General features: G+C 35.1%; 1 protein-coding gene across 2 annotated transcripts in view; it reads left to right on the top strand.

The window, feature by feature from the left end:
* Positions 1 to 22,792, top strand: part of CNTNAP2 (contactin associated protein 2) — a 1,027,622-nt gene that overhangs the window by 666,295 nt on the left and 338,535 nt on the right. For both annotated transcript variants that reach the window (XM_072924024.1, NM_001193337.1), the window contains 1 exon segment: positions 8,835 to 8,941. In XM_072924024.1, the coding sequence (XP_072780125.1) occupies positions 8,835 to 8,941 (107 nt within the window).

The following is a 22,792-nucleotide window of genomic DNA, read 5'->3' as shown; positions in this document are numbered from 1 at the left end:
AAATACAACTCCATCTCATCATGTCATAGCCAGATTAGTAAATTAGAATGCTGAGCCAAGACTGTACTTGTATCAATAGTAGCTGATGGCATCTGATAGCTTCACGACCATCAAGGTAATTCATATGCTTTACATTTGCCAAGCAAGAGATATTTAATGGGTTGTGCTTTTTGTATTTGATGCAGCAAAATTTTGTCATCTATTTGAAGATCAACATGAGATCATTTTTGTCCCTCATTAAGAGATAGGCAATCAAAACAAGTAATGCAAAATATAAGATCCTCTATATTGTGCACCAAGGAGTGGAGAAGTGTCACAGCCAAAGGCTATGACAGCCCACATCCACGTTTAATTGACATGGAAGAGACTTTTAATACAAAATCATCTATCAGTATTATACTCATCTTTATTACTGAGTAATTCTCTACATTATGGAAAGAAACATGAAGATTTCTAATTACCAGTTTCTTTAGTCCCCAAAATATAAATTTAGGCATGATCACATTTAAAAGACAGCTCTATAAATACTGTATTTGCATGGTGATTCAATGCATGATCAGTTGTGTTTATTACAGGGGAATATTGTACTCGCTGTTCTGTGTTATATAGACTGTTCACTGGTCCACACGCTCTTGACAATTATGATCTTGTAAAAATAAGAGCAACTTTCTTCAAATGTCTAACTTGGATTATAAAGCTGACATCATAAAATCTCAGGAGCTATATTTAATTAAAACTGAAAAAGAAGAAATAGTAAAGAATTAACAAGATACCAAAGAATCTATTTTATGGTTCGATCTCAAGCCCAGCCAGTACATTCTACTTTACCTCTCTCTTTTGCTATTTGAAATAGCAAAAGAGAAGTGATTAGATGAATACAAAACTAATCCAGACAGATTTTGAACGGGGAAATACCTGGAAAGGTTTAAAAATTTCTTCAGAGACTTAGTAATTAAAACCCATGAGATTCTTCTGGAGAGTCTCAGTGCTTAACACATATTCTCATATTCCCAAGAGGCCTGAGCTGGGCCAACATGGCACAGTTAGGTTAGTGAATACCTGCCACTCCTGCGGGTTTGTTCAAATAATAAACTCAAACACATCAGTCCGAAAATAATTGTTATACAGAACAGCTTTCATCAGTTCTAGAAAGCCTTAACTTGGTTAATGACTAGGCAAAGGTCTTCACAAGGTAGTGGAAAAGATTAAAAACAAACCCCTAGGAGATAAATAATATTTCATAGCTGGCCTTTTATAAAAGTTTACTCTTCCTTTTGTTTCAACTCATTTAACTGGCTTAAGATAGATGAAAATGTTCTTATTTACACCAGCTGAAACCTAAGCCTGAGTTTTCTGACTAAAACATTGTGCAGCAGAATGTAGTCTTTATCTAGCCTGATTCATTCATATTATGAATTTCTGGGTTTATCTACCTCTGTAAGATTGCCACAACACACTCTAATTTGCAGCTTTTCGACTATATGCAGCATATGAGCCATTTACACTCACTTTATCCTGATGTTCCCAACTCCCTGCCCCCCTGCAGAGAAGATAGACGACACCTGAGTAAGTGCTGCCAAATCCAGCATTTCCTCCAGCTTCAACTCCACACTGAGCTGGTCTCCTGTTGTCATGAAACAATTGTTAGGAACTGACAGAAGGGATTCCAGGGCTGTGAAATTCCCTCTTGTTAACTGCTGCTGTAGATTCATCCTCCCCTTTGGTTCAGCAGAAGTGACAACAGTTGGAGTTGAACAAAAGCAGTTTTCCAGACATCAAGAAATCATAGAGCCTAGCTTATGCACAACTTACAGGTACAGAAAATTGTCTACAATAAATGCAGAAAAATGTCTTATCCAGCTCCGGCAATTGCTAAAGTGGAACTATCATCATTTAATTCTAAAGAACTAATTTGTGAAGTGCTCTGACAATTAAGGACAGTAGAAAAGAAAGGAGAAATTAGTCTCTACATTGTTGTGCATAAAATAACATCTGCATAAATCCAAGAGGATAATTTAATCCATATGAGTTAACTGTGGTACTGTAGATCTGAAGATAACACCAAAAAGACTGTTTGACAACCTTTACTGAGAATATGGCATAAAAGAACTTTTCTTAATCAAATGTCACTGCATATTTTAAAATTTCTTTTTCCTTTGCAAATCACAGTCTTTAAATGTGCCAAGCATTTTTTTTTTGGTCTCATGACAGAACAAGTTTGATAATGTCCGCCAAAGAAACATGAAGGCTTTGTATTGCTGTAAGTGACAAAGAAAGGATAGGTACCTCTTGTTTCAGTTTTTTTTTAGTTCTGCCATTGTTGATTATATGTGTATGTGCACAATTAGCTTAGAAGTCAGCAGCAAATTAAACTAGTTTGGGAATTATTGTGAATCTAAGTTAATTTTATAGTCCCTTCCATCTGCCCTTTGTGTTGCCTTGAGTAGGAGTTTCAGATCCTGTTGCTGAAAATCTCAAGGTCAATTTAAACATGTTACCTTGTAAGAAATCAGAAATAATCTTACAGGCAGATCAGCTGGTTTGACTTTCATTTGGGATACTGTGAAAAATGTGGACTTTCTATAGAATGGTTAATTTTAACCTGATGTTGATACAATAGGACTCTGCAATAGCACTGTGTCCTTAATTGGGTTAAAGATAAGAATTTTCAGTATGCTTTTACCATGATGAGTGCAATACCTCCTATTGCATTAAAGAGCAAGATCACTGCAAACAGATACATATGTTTAGAATGTTTTTGTGATTTGGTTATCAGTTTACAGAATGTCTTTTAAATAAACAAACAGATTTTCAGTGGTTCAAATTACCTGCTGAAAGCATTTATTGCTCCTACAAATTATTTTCCTTATATGTTAATTTATAGATATACTCTTTCATGGTCAAGTAATCTTGAAGAGTATAAAACTTCTAAATTTTTATAACATTTTAACAGTCTTTTTGTGAGTGTGAATAAAGGTAGATGGAGACAGAACCTGCTCGAAAGGACAGCAGCATGCATTTTGGAGGACCTTTGCAAAAAAATGATGATAAAAAATATGGATTTGAAGGATATGTTTGGAGGTGTTAAAAAGGATAACTAGTGGGCAAATACTGGAAAACCACTCAAAACAAACTGATAGTGGTTAGTTCAGAGGCAGGGAAAAGGACAAAAAAAGCAGAACAGAAGCAATTTGGGAGAGTAATGAGAGGTGAGGTGTGAGCATAAGGAAGATTAGATAGGTATTTGATGATGAGAATGCAAAGATTGAATTTCATGTTAAGCACAATTCATCCTGGGTTATTTTCCTTTGCAAAATCTTTTAACATTCTGTTCTGCTCAACAGAAATTCTCATGCTGTCATTATCACTGTAGCATTTGAGTTCTTTTCACTACAGCTCCTGGCAGTACATATCAAATATTTTGTGGGGTATGTGTGTTCCTTTTGTGCTCTCAGGTGGAGGAGTTTTGAATGTTTTGTTTTGGTGATTTCTTGGCTTGATTGTTTTCAAGGTATATATAAAGAGTGTTGGTTTAGATTGTATCTAAACACAAATACATACATGAATGGAAAGCTGGAAGGGAAAAGGCAGGAAAATGAAGGAAAGGTCCGTGTTTTACAGGAAAGAATTTTGAGATTTTTGATGGTTCTTCAGTACAAGGGAATTTATTTAATAGTCTGCATGTGGCCATGTGGACATTTGCCTTTCTGCACAAAATAACTTTTTATCTTCTTGCTCAAACGATCTCTAAACCTAAAAATTGGAGTCAAATACACTTTGGGCACAATATGTCTAGGCAAGCTAGTTAATGTTTTAAATAATCCTGCCCTGAGGGATATGGTCCTCTAAAAAGACTGAGGCAGTAACCTGTTCACTTACAGAGGATGAATGGCACATTTACAACATTAAGAAAACATAATCACATAATGAGAAAAAAGAGATTGAAAGAAATGCTTTCTGTTTCTTATGGAATATGAAAATATCCAGATTAGAAAGGTGTCTGGAGAGATCTCTGAGCTCATTTTCCTGCCTTCAGGCAGACCCAAGCATACTTAAGTCATTCCTGATGTATGCTGAGTTTCTTCTGAAAATACTTTCTACCAGTAATGAACCTCATTGCATCTTTGCTCTTCCCCTGTGGACATTTCTAACAGTTTGTAACCTTCCTGTTTCCAAGAACTTTTGTGCAATTGAAAATCAGCAATTGCTCATTTCTGCTGAATAGGCTGTGAGGATTTCTACATCGGTCTGCTATCACTCTCCTGCTTATACTAACATTATGAGATACATTTTCTTTGTCTTTTCATTTTCTTTCTTGGTGTCAATAGTATGTTGGGCTCATTTAGGATCACATGTGGAACAAATCAAACATAATACCACAAAAACAAAAACAAAACAAAAACCTAAACAAACAAACAAACCCGACAAACCATACCAAACAAAACTAACCAAATAATAGCGGAAATAAAACTAGAATTTTAAAATTTTAAAAATCTCATGATTTTGTATTATAAGGTGAAAGAGTTAACCTGATGTAATTTAACAAATAGTGAAATCCAGATCACCAGACACCTATTAATTTTATTAGTAGTTTTATTATGTTTTTGAGGAAAATAAAGAGTTATCTTGAAGTAAATGAAAGGTAGAGTAGAATGCAGCAGATGTTTATCAACAGTGGATTGTTCAGGATTAATATGATCTCCTTCTCTGGTAAAGCACAGTACTTTTATCTCAGACAGGAGAAAAGTCTATTATAGTTCTATTTTGCCAGATGTCAATAAAATATTTGATATATTGTAATGATAGAAATTATTAGCTAAACCAGGAAATATGGGGCTTGAGAGAGGAATTGCAAAGTAGGTTGTGAACTATCAAATGGAATTGCCTCTCAATTTATACTGATGGGCTAATGGCTGGCTGGGAGATGAGAGCTGCTCAGAGATCAGTGCCAGAGAAAATCCTATTTAATGCTTCAATCTTGGCTCAAAATTAGGAATATCTTGATGAAACATGCTGATGATCCAGCCTGAGCCCAGAAAAATAACCTGAATGATTTGAATGACACAATGGAATTTACAGTACAGAGTAATGCTAATGTTAAAAATTGTAGCAAGATTTTATGTATGCAGTGGAAGTCATTAGTTGAAAGTGATGAAGGATGGGAATTTAATGAAGGTCTTTAACATGTTGAGAAATCTCAGGATGACTTTAAGCCACTATTCTTTGGTAGTCAGCAAAATGCTATATATTAAGTAAAATAATTTTAGTAAAGAAATCCAAAAATTCTGATCAACTCTGAAATAGCAAAACACTGATAAGATCTCCTCTAGAACACTCAGCAGAATGCAAGTGCAAGCAGGAGCAGAGCTACAAGGAAGAGCTGTGGAAAATATCTTTTCCAACAGAAGACTTCATCTCACAAAACTACACACTAAAAGAAGTTATGATTGCTATCTGCATAGTACTGAGATGTAAATCCAAAGGGAAAACAAACACCATTTGATAAACAAATCAAACTTTCCAAATAAAATGCCTAACCAAACAGCATCTGTAAACTCTCTCTGGATAAATTTTTGGGTGGAAATTAAAAGACAGCATATCATATTTGAAGGGATGAAGTTCTATATTCTATATTCTTTCAAAATGAGCCATAGAGCAAGAAAGTTCTCAAAATGGAGTCTGTAAAAAACATTTTACAAGTTCTTGAAATGTAGGTATCCACAATGGGAGGAAACACAGCTTGGTGATGAGGAACTTACTTGCAGTTCTGTTTTTGTGATGGTTTCTAACTTCAGAGCCTGGTTTAGGAGATAGTGCTGTTTTGAAGGTTTGTTTTGTTTATGGTGGTTTTTTTTATGTAATGAAGCCTTATTCCTAAAGGAGAAGAAAGAACTGAGTTGCTTAGAAACATAGTCTTTTAATACAAATAATCTGCAAATCATGCATGCATTGAATTTTTTTGAGGTTTTAAGTGCATAAATTTTGAGTGTCTACTAAATGATGAGCATAAGGTAGATAAACATAATTAATGATTGTATCTGCTCAAAATACAAATTTCATAGCAAGATATTTGTATATTGAAAATTGTAGATTATTCTCATTCTATAGAAAGAAATGTGCTTGGTGCTTGAAAAATAATGGTGTTTACAGTGAGAAATGTCATTTTTCATGATAAATTCAAACAGGTTTGTTAGGGTTTTTTGTTTCTTTGTTTGTTTGTTTTTTGTGGTTTGGGGTTTTTTTGGGTTTTTGTGTGTGTGTGTGTGTTTTCTACATTCTGGATATTTAGCATTTCCTGTAAACTCCATTATCGTAGGTAAGGTTGGTCCAAAATGTGGACAGATGAGCTCCAGATTATGTTACAGAAGTTTGCTAATGGACTTAATAGAAAATAAATCTTAACATTCTATCTGATAAAATAAACTAACAGAAAAGAGGCTGAGGGAGAATTTCAGGAAATGGTCCTATAGTCTGATTTAAACTTCAATGTGCACTAATGTTAAAATATTGTTTATTCTATTTTTCTAAATGGATCATCTTTAGAACAGCAAAAATCAGATTAAAAAAGAAATTTTGCAAATGCATATCCAACCGTCTACTGGAATCCATTACGCTAATCCAACCAGCATACTGGAAGCATAAAATTAACATCAAGGAGTTTGCTGAATATCCCTGTTTTTATGACTTAATACACTCCATTAAATGATACAGATAAATATCTAGTTTTCATCTTTCTGAAGATTAAGTCATTTACCTCAGTTATATAGTCAGTAATGCAGTCTCTTTACTAGTTATGTTGCAATAAAAGTAAGTTATACTGCACTAAAATGTGAAACTAGTTGCAAGCATTATGTATGAGAGTTCATATAAATATCTGGTAAAATAAAACATAGAAAAATGTTTGGTTTGGTCTTTGGAAAATTACTTTTCAAGTAATCCACGTTCAAATGTAAATGAAGAAGAAAATACATAAAAAGAAGTTATTTTGAAAAGCTGGAAAAAATACAAAACAATATAGAGATTTAGGAACTTTTGTAGTTATTTACAGCCTTGAATAAAAGTTACTTTTATGAGATTATTTTTGAAATGTCATTGCACTTTGCTTTCCCTACTCTTGTACCCAGGAGCTATGGATTCATGTAAATTGTTAATTGTTTGTCTGTTTAGAAATGTGCTATTATATGCTCTAATTTTTCTTCTGCGATGTTGAGAACACAACTGTATAGCAGTAATCAGCTCTATCTATTCATTTAGCCTGCCACACTTATAAAACTAAATTAATTCATTTAAACCATGCTGAAGACATAATTTATTGAACTGTGATAATTGCCTCAGGTAGTTTCACTGTATTTTACCGTGAAAAGAAGATTTTTAAATGCTATGTTTCTTGCTTTAGAAGAGCATTTCTTTCAGAACTATTTTTAACCATGACAGTATTTTCTGATCTTTCTGGAAAAGAATGGGTAGCCTTGAGTTCTAAAGGCTGATCTAGGATGTAAGACATCTATGTTCTGTATATTTTGAGATACATGTACTAGCACGCAGAAAACAAGAAATAATTTCTAAATGACAGCATAAAATATTCAATTCTCTAATGCATATTGTGACACAAATTATTCTTGGTTGTTGAGCTACGAATGCCAATGCTGTTAACTGGAAATTGAGGAAATAAGAAACTGTAAGCTTATTGAGGAATGACCCAGATCCTTTCAGTTTCAATAAGTTTCTACATAGGAAAGCAGAGTTTTCCTTGGGCGTTGTTTATGAGAGTATTGTTAACTGTCACAAGAATACTATGAACTTCAGATTTATCTTGGAGATAAGAATACTTATTTTTTAATTCTTTGTCTAATAGGGGTTCTCTTAGTTTTAGTTTTAATTTCATAATAAAAAATATAGATTTGGCCAAAAAAACCCCATAAAACTCCTTTGTTTCTTGATCAAAAAGGCAGAGCCCATACTGAGTCTGATTATAACTAATTAATTAAGGAAAAAAACGTTATTCAAAATGGTATTTCAAAGCACTTTCAAGGAAAATAAGTTTAATCGTTTCAGAGGTGAAAGTAAATGATAATTCCCATTTTTAACTATATTTGATAGAAAAGAACTTGGCCAAACATAAATCTCTGGAATCACATTTAGATAATATTTCAAACAATGATTAGCTATAAATTTGGGGTTTTGCTGTTCCACTTTTTCATTCCTTCCACTCTCCATCAACAGTGGAGTTGGAGAAGAAAAGCAGGCGTGTGGGAGAAAGGTGAACAACTCTTGCCACAACCCTCTGTGACAAGAAAAAATTACACAACTATTATAACAAAGCCTATGGTTAGTTTTAATAATGCAGCTTTCCTAATTTCCTTCCATCCTAGCCAGCAGGCAACCTGTCTCCCTTTTATCCCATTGCTGGCAACAGAAAGATGAAGGGCAAGCCAGTGACATTTTTTTTTTAACGTCCAGTCTGCTGTGAGACTGGACTCCTTGAGGCGTGACACCACCTGCACAGCAGGAGGAGGTGTGACATGTGATGTTCTTTTTGTCTTGAAATCTGAGTTGCAGTCATATGCTACTTTGAACCCTGATTTATGATGATGAATCTATTCCACCTTTACCATGCTTTTTTACTGATTGTACAAAGGCTTCAGCAAATCCTTCAGGAATCTTTTATGCAGTTGTGTGTTCAGATATAAATTCTGTTAATACACCTAAAATAACAAAGATTAATTGCTAGACAAGGACATGATGCACTGCTTGTGCAGCTCAAAATTTTGCTTTGTTTTAATCTTGATGCTCATTTTGGTTTCTCTTTCTGTCTTTGCATCTCGTCCTCACAGGTGTGTGCCCAATCACTGTGAACACGATGGTAAATGCACCCAGACGTGGGACAGCTTCAAGTGCACTTGCGATGGAACTAATTACAGTGGTGCCACTTGTCATAACTGTAAGCTACCCTGCAGTTTCAAAATTTCAGTGGAGTAGGGAAGTCTCTCAGGTCTTTTGGTTGAGATAAAAAAAAAATCATTCTTCCTTTCTGGTTGTTAAAGATCCTCAAGCCTCTTTTGAAAGAAGGTGTTGGCTTAATCGCCTTCTGCATTACCTGCCTCATGATGTGTTTATAGAGCTCTGTACTGCACCATGCACCATGCACCAAAGCAGTTCAACAGCAGCTGGGTGTACCGAGCAAACACATTCTCAGCAACTGCACATGAGATTCAAATGGAAACTGAATCTGCCCTAAGCTGCTGGGGAGAGCCACCAACTGCTGCTTGAGATGCTGGTTTAGGTTGCTAATCACAAAGGGTGTTTACACACTGATTATCAGCCAGCTTAAAATCTAATTATTTGCTCTGTGGTTATGAATTTCTGAAATAAGAATATTTCCCATGAGCTCCACATGTCTTACACTATAAAAGAACAGAAAGAAGAAAGGTGCTGTTGCCCTTTTATAGGCCTGAACAACGCCTGCTGAGTCAGTGACATGGAACTTTCGTTCCTCCCCTTATTTGCTAAAAAAGTAGGATTTTTTTCTGCAAAAAATACCTAGGACACAGAGAAAATATATCCAGTCCTTACTTTTGTTCATTTCTTCTTTTTGCCAACAGTCTCCTAATATTGAGAAGAGAGTATAAATGCTTTTGAACAAGTAATCAGTTGAAATTGAAGCCAGGATTTATAGAGATACAAGTTTATATTACCTTACTGTTTACCTTAAAAACAGCTAAGTATAATTTTACAAAGATAATTGCAGATTTTTTTCCATTTTAACCAAAAACGCCAAACCAATGAGAAAATTTTTGACTATTCACAGTTTTCTGGATTAAAACAAAAACCTAATTTACAGCTACAGATTATATAAATGTAAGAAGGGATCTATTTTATGTAATAACTATTAATACATTGAATGGCAAAGTTCCCTGTGATCCGGCTATTGAAACTGAAAAACTGCAAGAGTTAAAAAGCAAATTCATTTTGATTAAAGATAAATATGTAAGGTACCAATGCCTGGTAGGAGAGATTGAATGGCAGCCCTTTTCCCACTAAGAGGGAATGTATATAGTGATGGCATGGTTGCATCTAATTTTAGGAAAGACAAAAGATATTTTTTGTCTGTCTGTGCTCCTTTATGGTGTGCAGACCAGCTTTTAAGACATAACTGAACATAGTTAACATTTCTTCTTGAGTTCCAAAGAGAAGTAGCAAGGACAAACAGATGCCCTCACTTTTCTGAAATCACATTTATTACACAGGGAAGAAGTCATAATCCAAGGAGATGTGACTTTTTCTATAATAAGATTTTCACCTGCCTTTTATGGATAAAACAGTGCAATAAGGCAAGTAAAAGGCATTGCTGAACTGCAGTACCAAAAGAGGGCTTTGGAGTATATTGTCCTGTCTTTATGGAATGGATAAAATGGATGGGATTACATACACTCTCCAGGTCATTTGGAGACACATTGTTCAAGAACTTTTACTTTTCTAGGCAAAGTTCCTAACTTAGATGTGTAAGCTTTATTTTTGTTACTTTTTTTCGTTTAAAGAACATAATTTTTATTTTTACCGTGTGCTGCTATACTTTAGAAGTCTTTCTTACAAAACAAAGTTGAGCAGAAAGTTATTCACTTGATAGGTATCCTGTCAGAATGTGAGAAATCTTATGCCTTTCTAGAGTATTAAAGTTAATGGCACAAAAATGAGCAAAAAATAAAAAATTCCAGCATCAAGATACAGGCTGAGACAACCTTAACTCTTCCTTTATTGAGCAGGCAATAGCTGTCAGTTTTTACAAGAGCATGTTCCAGATACAGGAGCAAATAATGAGGGGATTTGGTGAAACTTGCCAGAGGTTGTAGTCACACTGTCCTGAGGTCTGGGACCTCAGCTCTGCTGCACTGATGCTGACCTACTGTCCTTTCCTAATTGTGCAGTGTGTCTGTGTATATTCAGACACACCTAGTGTGCTGCCTTTTGGTTTTGAATTCTAAAGTCTGTGGCAGTAGCAGGATGAAATATATGCTGGGGAAGGGGGGAGGTTGGAATGATAACTGCTGTGTGGTATAAAAAGTGATTTTAAACAGCATTGCAGATTTCATGAAAAATATAGCAGATGTCATGATTCTGTGGAGCTGGAAAGTGTTTAAGTGCAGATACCACTTTTTCAGTCCCATTTTGCTTAAAGATAATATTATTTTACAAAGCAAATTGTATTATATGCCACAGTAAAATATGTTTTTCTTTTCTCAATTGATGTTTTGTAGGGATTATAACAGCATTTCTCAAAGAGGTTGGAGTCATAACTATGTTAGTGGGGATTGTAACTGTAATTGATGATTTTTAATGAGTTTGAGTTATGATGAACTAAAAGGAAAAAGATAATTCTGTGTTACTGAAGGGTTTTTTTCAGTGAATTGATTTTGCTTTGGTCAGGTAATTCACCACTTTCCTGCACTCTTGACCTAAAACAAGGCAAAGCTTTGCAGCCTTGACTGGATTTCAGATTGCAGTTTTAGGTTCCTTTGAAGTTGAAACTCAAAGAAAAACTCAAGGGATGAACCCCTTGAAGTGAAACAGAGAAAAAGGTTTGCATGAAAACCTTATGAATCAAAATGACTTTGTTTCACACAGATCTGGCCATAAAATATCGTATGATAGTGAAAACAACAGTTAGTCTACGAATATGGAGAAATATGTATTCTGGGGCTGAGACATAGTGGGGACTATAAACCATAAATAAATAGCTAGAGAAAGAAAAGTTCCAAATAAATAAATCTGAAATAAAAATTTTAATTTTCCAACTTTGTAAATCAGTTACACTTGTTTTCTATTTTAATATTATGAAATAATTTCCTTTTTGGAATATGACCCTCTTACAGGAAGGTTCATCACCTCTCAGAGAAATACCTGAATCTCCAAGCTCTGTGTCCATTCTCTTGTTATTTTTCAGCAGCTTAAGCTACCATTCAGAGGAAATTATAACTTCTTTCATCCATCTACAGCCGGGTCCCTCAAGCCCAATGGCAAATTAACCAAAAGTACTAGAAAGTTGTACTTCTCATTGCATATTAAATATCCTAGGAATCTACCAGATTTCTTTCAGCTAAGGGATATTCATGCCCAACGAAATGCTGTGGCCTGGAAAATATCAGATAGAGCATTGATTTTACCATTAGGCAAGACCAAAAGATAAATGAATGTACTAACTCAAAATTAATGATTTACAGTGATGCAACATTTACAAAATTATTTAAAATTTAATTGAGTCATAATTAACTGCAAGTATAATCTTTACTAGCTATATTGTATTATCTATATTTTAAGCCCTGACTAATTAACTTTTGCAGTCTACCAAAGACTGGCCCACTCATGCAGAGTTCTTAAAGCAATCCTTTTCTAGAGCCTATTAGTAAATGGTTCCTGAAACCTTTGAGAACAAGAGCTCACTTTCCTGATTACTTCTCATCTCCATCACTTTGCACCTGTTCAGTCATCTAGTTTTATATCCTAATATTATTAATACTGTTTACAGATTCTTTAAAACAGGGTAGTATAATTTTTAAAATTGTGTATTGGAGTAATTAATGATCATTCAAGATTCTTTTTGTGAGATTTTTTTATAATATAGGTCAAAGCACACTTTCTCTAGAATCTGCATTCAGATAAACACAAGAAAGAACTTACAGAGTTCATCATCACCATGATGGTGATGTAGCTACCTTCCACTTCCTGCATAAATTTCATTAGATTTAGGAAAAAGCCAGAAGCACGTTATTTGATGATACTTGCCTTGTCCTAATGATTTTCATTAACAAAAATATTCAGTATTTGATTCTTAAGGAGGGCATTTACAGGGCATTCAATATTTGCACTTAAAAGATTAATCTTAATTGTCATAGAATCATAGAATTGTTTGGTTTTGAAGAGACTATAAAGATCATCTAGTTCCAACCCCTTTACCATGGACCAGGCCACCTTTCACTAGACCAAGTTGCCCCGAGCCCCTTCCAGGGTGGTCTTCAACACCTCCAGGGATGGGACATCCACAGATTCTCTGGGCAAACTCTTCCAGTACCTCACAACTCTAACAGTAAAGAATTTCTTCCTAATAACCAATCTAAGCCTGCCCTCTTTCAGTTTAAAACCATTCCCCCTTTCCTTAATACTACATGCTCTTGCAAGTCCCTCTCCAGCTCCCTTGCAGGGTCCTTTGGGGACTGGAAATTGCTATAAGAGCTCATCAAACATTCTCTTATGCAAGACATGTTCTTCCTGATCAAGTTATTTTTCTTTAATTTCACCTTCAAACACTCTCCTTGCTTTTGCAGCTCTACAGATTCCTTTAAGAATACCTGACAGGAAAAAGGTTTTCTTAAAAGCTTTCAGTTAGTCCATAGGAGGGACTAGCATTCAGATCACATTCACTGCTGACTGTTAGTTCTGTAAGACAGTAGGAGAAATACAAACTTACATACTCCTGTCCCTAGAAGAGGCACCAATTGCATCAGAATATACAGAGAATGCAAGTCTGCTGAGGGAGAACATACGGGATTTTTAAGTTTTTAGATTGGTGGTGTGCTTTAAGTCTTTCCAAAAAGAATATTAGAAACAATGTAGTGATTCTTAGTTTCCATATAAAGGAACTTGGCCTCTGAATTCTCTGTCTTCTGCCACCTTATTGGGAATAAATGTTATGCCATATTTTGGAATGTGATTCAAAGTTAATGACAAAATTTATCTTGGAATTATAAGTACATTAAATGTCACTGAAGTCTAATGGACATTGATATTTTTTCAAGCTATATTGAATATCTCTCTAAAATAAATTATTGCTTTAATAATGAGTTTACTATTTTCTAGAAACACATTGTGAGTAAAAAGCATTGTAGAAGCTGTGATAATTCTCATGGCTGGCTACTGCCAAAATTAATAGTCATCAACACAAAATTTAATTTGCATAGGCTGTGATCTTCAGCAAGACTTCCATATCTGATTTTCCCATATTTCTGTAAACAGGAAAGCAACCAGGACACTGGAATTAATAAATTTAGAGTCTAGATAGGAAAGAAGGTCATGGCAGGGGTGTTGTCCTGTCAGCAATTTTGGTAAATAGTGAAAAAATACATACATAATTTGGCAAAACAGTGCTCTGAAATTTACTTCAGGGGAAAGAAAAAAGTGAACTCCATAATTTTTCTAGTCATCTCAAACAAGAAGAGCATGGGTTTCCATTTCACTGGAGGCTAGAGGAATTATAAGAATAATTGTTATCACAAAGATATTGTTATCACTAAGATATTGTTATCACTAAGATATTGTTATCACTAAGATATTGTTATCTTTGTGGTAGCAAACTGATTTACTAGAGAAAGCAGATACTTTGCAGTTTCATAAGCATATTAAAGCATTATTTTATCAGGAAAAATTGAATAAATACCTCCATGATCAGCAACAGTGATACATAAGATATTCTTATGAAAAGATGTTCTAATCCAAAGACAGGAAGAATGTTGTTTTTTAATACACTTGAAGATACAACCTAATCAGAAATGCCTAATCAGAATATTTTGAAAAGGCTTGGCATAAAACCATCTCCTATTCAGTTTTCCTGTGGGCATTTATGTGCAGGGCTGTTATGAACTATCACCTTGACATTTCTGAATCTTTGCCAGTGAAGTTGATGTTTAAGTAACTTAGTTTAGTAGCATTTTGTATAAAAAAATCATGGATTTCAGAATTGGTCCTTCTGCAGAAAGTAGAACAGTGATACATGCTGCAGATTTGTGGACATGCAAGTGAGATTTTAGTGAGATTTAGCACAAGTGCAGCACCCATATGACTGAACAGATCACACAAGCCCGAACGATTTCCCAGTAGCAAATGAAAATTTTCCATTAATAAACTTGTAGAAAGACAAAACCAGACAGTGTAGAGAAGAACAAAAAACATAAAAAACATACAAACATATGAAATATGAAACAACAGAACACCCTGGGTTGAGCTTCTGCAGTGGAAAGCTGACATTTAAGGCATGCAGTAGAACTCCACAATGCTGATTAGACTTGCTCATGGCAGATAGACTTCTTGAATTATGTGAAAGGAAGAAGGAAAAAAAATACTGGGAAGCCAAACTGCTTACTTTTAAAAACATGAAAGAGGAGCTTTCAGAAGGGCAAAATCTGAGTTGCTCCCATTGGCCCCCTCATGTGTTGGGAATAATATGCTTAATTTGGGCTGAGGAAATACAGCACCTCTGGGATGCACTAATGAGAATGAAGAGCTTTACAGGGAGGTGAACTGTGAAGTTACTGCACAAAAAGAGAGATTGGAGAAATGATAAGAATTATTTTGACAGATACGTATTATTTTGCTTGGTTTGATGAGACTGGGGCTCGAGGAAATATTTATGAAATTAACATTGGGCACAGTGATGAGAAAAGGGTTATCAGCTCTTCTAGCATTAAAGACTGTTTTGTACTAGATGGTGCAAGAAAAGGGAATATAGTTCCTCACCCTACCATCTCATCCTCTTGTGAGCTGCTGTTTGAGCATTGCTGACAAAGCTTACGGTTTTTTTAATTGCTCCTTTGAGTCCCAGATTTGAGACTTACTTGTGACCAGAGTCTAAGTAAAGTCGTTTCCAGGAGGTGAATAATTCCACATTCAAACTCAGCAGAATGAATGTGTGAGAAATGCTGATCTTGGAGAAATAGGGGGTGAGAAATAAGATAAAATTTCTGAAATATCTAGAAAGAGGCTTTTGTTTTCTTCTCCTCTCATTCTGAGAAATCGCTTTCCACTGACTGTTCTCTGCCAGTTATGTCGCTACCAGTTTATTTTTCTCCTCTTCTTGCACGCTCTGTATGTGAAGTAATCAAATGTTCAAATTTGATACATGCTCTGCAAAACCTTATTTCTCAGTTGTTTGTTTCCTTAGAGAATAGAGGTTCTCAATGCCTGTTTATAAAGACTTTTGTTTACAGTGGTTTATTAAAGGGATCTTATAATCAATATGCTACCTTTCTAAGGAGGCTAATCTTTTTTTCAATAATGCTTTTCAAAGAAATTGTCATCATAATTTATAATTTTCCTTGTGGATTCATATTTTTATCGCATGTTTTCAAAGGCTTTAACATAATGCATGTCTTTTCAAATGTAGAAGACTATTAAATTACCTCTTTTTATTAAAATCTAGTTTTAAAACAAGACTGAAGTTGGTTTAGTTTTCTTCAGTAATTTTTAACATGCAACATATAAGCCAAAAACTGTTGTATTTTTCATCTATTCCTGCAAAACTGAAAAATACAAGCTTTCTACTCTGTTTTTTTTTTTTTTTTAATTTTGGGACTTTGCAGTTTTTTATTTTGAATCACAATACTTGTTTAAAAATCAGATTGTTCTTAGTTTCAGTTTTATAAACTATTGTTCCTCTACTACAAATTTATTATCGTCTGAGCCGAGAGCTCGGCACCAGGTGTTTATGAAATGCAGAATGTGTAATAAATTGGTAGCAACTTGCATTTTTATTATAAGTAAATGGATGTGGTCTGTGTTCAGGCCAGAAAGGGCTGCAGTTCCAATATGTGCGATAGCACCAGGAGTATTTGGTGAAGGTAAAGTGGAGAAAATTAACGTCAGGATGAAAAGCAGAATATGAATAATCAACCGTCAGTAATTATCCTGAAATTAAAAAATCAGCTGGAAATAACTCTACCAGGTGACATTGGAGAGAGACTGTAAGGGCTGAAACTGGACTTCAGGTTTTAGCTCCTTGTATAATTGAGTGTTTCTATATAGGTCTACATTAGAATCAAGTTTATGAGTTTTGAAACTAAATTTCTACCAGGTGGGGTCAAGTGGAAGAACAGTATGAAGTCAGGGTCTAACTCTGAGCATTTTCTTAATTCATTTGCAGTTAACTCTTGTAAAACTACCTAAGTAACATTCCTGAATTGCAGCTTGCTTTTGGGAAAACTTGGGTATTAGCTGAGTTTTTTGCAGGCTACTGTAGCCATTCTCTATTGTTGTTCACAATGCACAACCAAATATTGTTTCCAAGGGACAGCTAAAAGAGAACATGTAATTAACAATAGATGACTTTAAAGCAGCTCATTTATGCCATAAAATCAAAGCCAGAATTAATTCATAGCCAGAAAAGAACTCTGCAAATAAAGACTTCAAAATTAATTAGCTTTTTCTTAAACTTTTCCATTAAGACAATCTAACATATTGCATACTTCACTGTTAATGCTTTTTTTACAATTAAAGTTTTTTAAGGTGCTGATATTAAAATCCCATTGACAACCATTAGACAGAAAAAACATGTTTTGAAGTCACTCTAATCCTATTTTTTCAGATGTGAGAGAATGAAATTAATGCAAATATCAACTGTTAAAATGTACCATAGTCAAAGCAATGAGAATTTCTTCACATACGCATGCAGACATATTGTTATCTGTGCACATGCAATTGTTCTTTAAAAAGTTCTTTAACAATTCAAAATAGAGGAACATAATGAATATAATTAGGCTTACTATCAAAAGACACTATGAACCAGAGGATGAGCAGTGGATATGCATTATCCAGGGTTGTAGCACTTTTATGTACATCACCTAGTTCAGAAAGATTTGATAAATTCTATCTTTACAATGAATGTTCTAATGTTTTGAGGGTTGCATGATCAATCTCATAGGACTGTGGATTGAGGAAAAAAAAATAATTAAATGGAGTGAAAGCCTGAGATACTTCTTGTGCATTCTACACCATATTTTGTCTTAATAACAATGAATATAACAAGGGTAACTAGTATACAATGGGTATAATGAGTATAACTAATATAACAAGGGTAGGTGTATGGCTCCTGCAGCAAATAAGCATAAAGAACAATTATTGTCAGTTCTCTTATGATACTTCCATGTGAATGATATGTGTTCAGATGGTGGGGGTTCCAATTGAGTTTGGTTCTTGTTTATGGACACTACCTTTCTTGAACATCATTATAATATGTCTTTTGCTATTCTGCAGCATAAATGTATTGCACCTGTAAATGCCCTCCTTAGGAATAAAATGTCTACATTAACCCTTTTCATTAAGGGGTAAGAACTATAATGCTTCTTTGTGATTTTAGTCTGGAGGGGGTTTGAGTTTTATTCTCCTTCCTAGTGGGCTGTAGTTTAAATGGAAGATAAAGCAGGGAAAGTTTTAGGACCAAAATCTGCTAGCAAAATTAGATGCTTGATATCAGTCATGGTCTGTAACTATCACTTTAAAATTTCACCTTAGGTAGGACAGCCTTGGCTGTCCCTTGGCTGGATAAGTCTCTTAGCAGAAGTAATGACAGGTTACTAGAATTCTTTAAATATTTTACTGAAGCTAGAGGAATCATCTATGTTTACAACTTTACAAAAACATGGAAATCAGTATTGTTTCATGAATACAAATGCAGTTTGCTAATATTAGCAAAACTACTGAAATGTGTGGACTTTTTAGTTTCTCATTTTCTCAGTAGAAGTGTTAACTATACTACTTAGGCATACTTAACTGTATATCTAGCAGTATTAATTTTATTTTACTGGAAGCATACTCTTTCTATAACTCTCATCTTGCAAATTTTTAAGCTCATGTATCCTTATGTAGCTTTTACACCAGCTCATTCATCCCATTCCTATTCTTTAATGGCCTAACCACTTATGTATAAAACTTTAAATTTACTTGTGTCTGTGGTTGCTGTATTTTATATTATATGTTTTCAGTATACTTTTCAGTATAGGTAGGTTCAGAAGGACCTAATTGATGTTCTAAAAGAGAGAGGAAAACATAATGTGTTGTTTGTGACTGTCTTTTATTTTTCTTTTTATTTTCTACTGCTACTTCAAGACACTAAAAATATCACTGCATTTCTCAGATTCATGCTCAGGCTAACTGAAATGTCTTTCTGAAATTCTTAACTACTCCTCCCCTTTCCAAGCCCTCTTCTGTCACCCCCATTTTAAGGTTTCTCAAGTTCTTTGTGCTTTCCTATCAATCTCAACAGTTTGTTTTGCCCCTTTCATCATTCTTTCTCTAATCATTGCTCTGATTATTTTCCTCCTCAATCTGTTTTCACAGCCACATACTCACACACGAGTGCACATGGGAGCGCCATGCCCAGGAAAGATTTGGAAAGGAATTTAACAAGAAAGCAGGATAGACTGTGCTGATCAGATGCAGGACGCAACCAGGCAAGCATACTTACCACACCACTATTTATACTTACCCTTCTTTTTTCTCTGAACCTTTTTCCTTCTCCAAAATGTCTAGCCCTCTGTTTTTTCCCGCCTTTAATTCCATCCCTAAATATCCTATAAGTCTTGTACAATCCTGAGCTATGTTGTTCATGCATCCCATGATGCATGGCAGAAATTCTTGATCACCTTCCAAGGCAGAAGCTCCCTTGGTCTGAAAGATTTTGGGGAGAGCTGCTACCCATGGCTTCTGGTGATAGGGGTGATGGGCTCCATGCCCACTTGCTGCAGCTGAGGCTGTGCTGTGACAGCCCCAGACAGGATTTTTTTTACTTGTGTGCATCCTTGATTTGAGTCAGATGGGCTTGAATGGTTTGATGGCTCCTGTGGTGGGCCTGGGAGCAGCCTGGCAGGGTATTATTCTGGCTTCTGCTCTGCCATTTGTTCTCTGATCTCCTCTGCCGGTGTGCAGATGGGCATTTTTTTCTCAGAACCTGACACTTTCTCTATATTCTCATCTCCTTAGTAAATAGTCTAAATTAATACTCTGCAGTGCTGCTATTGAAACAGATACTAACAAAGTAGAGTGTGTGCCAACCAGGGCAGCCCCCAAGGTACCCATCTAACATCTTACTAATCTCACAGCTCATCCATTAGGTGAAAAAGATGTAAAAGTGATTTATAGGAAGTTGCCAGGACACAGTCATTCCCATTTGAAAACATCAGAGAGAAAGCATGAAAAAAAGGGATGTGAAACAGATGTTTCTGTTGATATTTTTATGTCAGTTTAAATTGTTGAATTCTGTTGGCAGTGCAAGTTGTGTAGTGATTCATGGAAATGACAAATATGATACATTTCTTCTAAATTGGTGTTATATTGATAGAGGACATTTTGATTGAGATAATGTAAATGCTGATGTGAGGATTTGCTTTCATAATGTTATAGCTCTTTGCTGTTCATAGAAATAGGAGTGCAGCTCCGCTGGAAAACCCATTATTCGTCTAGGTGTCTGTCAGTCTGTGTGCATAGTAGTGGTTATGTAGGTAAGCTATTGTTCTGTGCTTTAGTGTTTGGGTTTGTTTCAAATGTAAGCTTTTCAATTGAGATTTGTAAGAAATTTTATTTAACCACTTGTTGGTTTTTTTGGGATTTTTTTCCAATAACTTGTCGTTTCCCTCAAGTATACCTTGTATTCAGTAAATACAGCCAAGAAAGGTATCATAATTTCCTTCACAGGATTGCTGATTTTGAGAAGATCAGATACAACAAACATTTAGGGATCTGGGGTAGAAAAGGAAAGGGGCAGGAAATGGTGATAATTACAACTATTGAAGCTGGTAAAAATGAAACTGGATTACAGTCCTATAAATGAACATGTGGGTAATGGATTTTGGGAACAGTAATATTTGTGAACAACCAAAAACTGACACTACAGTCTCTTTCAAATCTGGGTTATGAGAATATCTCCATGTTCATCTGAGCATTATTTAACATTGATTAGGATACTCAGGTCTGAAGAGAGATCAAATGCTCTGATATCCATGGCAGGAAAGAACCACAATATACTTAGTGAGGGAGAATACTTTGGTTTATTCAGTGTCTTTGCTACTTGTAGCCACTTACAGATTTATTGTGCTAAAATAAGATTCCAGATACTCTGTATCTTTGACCTGACTTTACTGGTGTTATAGCCTCTGCTTTGGCCCTGGTATAATTTGCTGAGGTTTTCACTAGTGTGTCTGTGTTCACTGTAGAGAGTAACCAAGGATCTGTATTACATGAATGGGAAATTGTAAAGCCAAGGTTTGGCCCTTGTCTCTTCTGCTTTCCATTACCCTGCCAATATGAAGTAAATGAGAACTGGAGTAGAACTCATACTTTTGCTTTAAGGGTATGGATTTTCAAAATGTGTTTTTATACCAACCTTGAAGCTTTTTGCATGGAAGAGAGGGATAGGAGGAATAAGGGAACAAGATGGTGTTGGCAGTGTTCCTGTTACCTCCCAGCTGCAGAAGACTCAAACTAGCTCCAAGCGGATCTGAAGCTTTCTGTGCCTGGGCCCAGTGTAAGATCACCACAAGTATGGTGAATATCTGAGCTTCTCTGACAATTTTCCCTCTCAGATGCAGGGCTCAGGAATGAATTATAGCTATACAAATGTCCAACACTATCCAGATTAAAAATGAAATTGTGCCATTTCTGTCCTGAATGGTGTTTTGTTCAGTCCCAAAACCCATGCTTGGTTTTGGATTTTTGGGGATTTTTTTTTTTTTTGTTTGGTTGGGGTTTTTGTGCTTGTGTATCCTTGGATGACTTAATTCACAAAAGTACCTTGTTAAAAATTTATGTGTAATTATACGTTCTTGTGATGTCTGTAGGCTGACACTGTTACAAAGATGCTAATTGTCTAATCTATGGCTTGTAATTTAAAATCACTGCTAAATTTGTTTAAAAATCCATTTTGGTTCACTCATTTGTATTTAAATTCATTTCTCTCTTCCTCCCCTTCTCCCAGCCCAAAGCAAAGAACAAAGTTGAGAGAGAAACAGAAGCACCTTTCATTTTGCCATTAATGGGTTGGCTTTTTCCGTATTCATAGCAAATTCCTGGGTTGAGCTACTGTGTAGTAGCTCAAATTGCAGTTTTTACCCCTATAGCAGTAATTTTCCTTATTATCCCAGTGGCAAATAAACTTATGCTCTCTTCCTCACTTTAATGGCAAAGCCTTTATTTTGTTTCCTTTTTTACCACAATGGTAATTGTCATGTTTATCACTGACATAACTGAGCCTAGAGTAAACTTGACACAAAATCTGCAAATTTCTATATATCTTGTTTATATTTTTACTGCTTTTAATTTAATTTCTGTTTCTATGGGGCATATTTTGGATATTGTGCTAATGGTGAGAACACTTTCTAAGTTCACTAGCTCACAGTAGAAGGCAGAGGGAGCGTGTGAGGAAGATGTAGAAGCTTTTAGAAGGCTGAAGCTTAGATCAATGGCAGAGCGAGGGAGGTTTATGCTCAGTCATGAAGGAGCTTTGCTTTTGCAAAGTTTTAGTGGCATGAGAGCCAATGCAACCGTGGACAGAAATGAACACTAATCCAGATAAAAAGAACTAAAATTACCTCTGTTGGTTTACCTTCCCTATTAAATAAAAAAAATTAAAAATAAAAAAAAAATTTAAAATCGTGCTGTCTATTTATATAACATTTTCTATTCCCACAGTTTATTTCTAGGATTCATATATATATATATATATATGTGTGTGTGTATATAATACTATATGTACACTATTCTGTAAATATGCAAACTATAAGAATGTTTTTCCTTTGGGAAGCTATTTTGTCACACTATGACGCAAAATAACTCGCGTACTCACACTAAGATCAAAAGAGCAAAAGGAAGTAACTTTTATTTCTGACCTCACAATATATAGAATTCTAAAAGTGACAGTGGATTAGAGGATTAAATTGCCACTTCTCCAACTACATTGGTCAAACCAACAGTCCCTCAATTCTCTCCTCCCACAGAGAAGAATGCAAAACAATCATTATTTACATGAACAGTGCATAAG

The sequence above is a fragment of the Taeniopygia guttata genome, chromosome 2 (assembly GCF_048771995.1).
Source record: "Taeniopygia guttata chromosome 2, bTaeGut7.mat, whole genome shotgun sequence".
NCBI classification, from domain to species: domain Eukaryota; kingdom Metazoa; phylum Chordata; class Aves; order Passeriformes; family Estrildidae; genus Taeniopygia; species Taeniopygia guttata.
The sequence above is the reverse complement of the archived record's forward strand: the minus strand, read 5'-3'. Positions and strand labels throughout refer to the sequence as shown.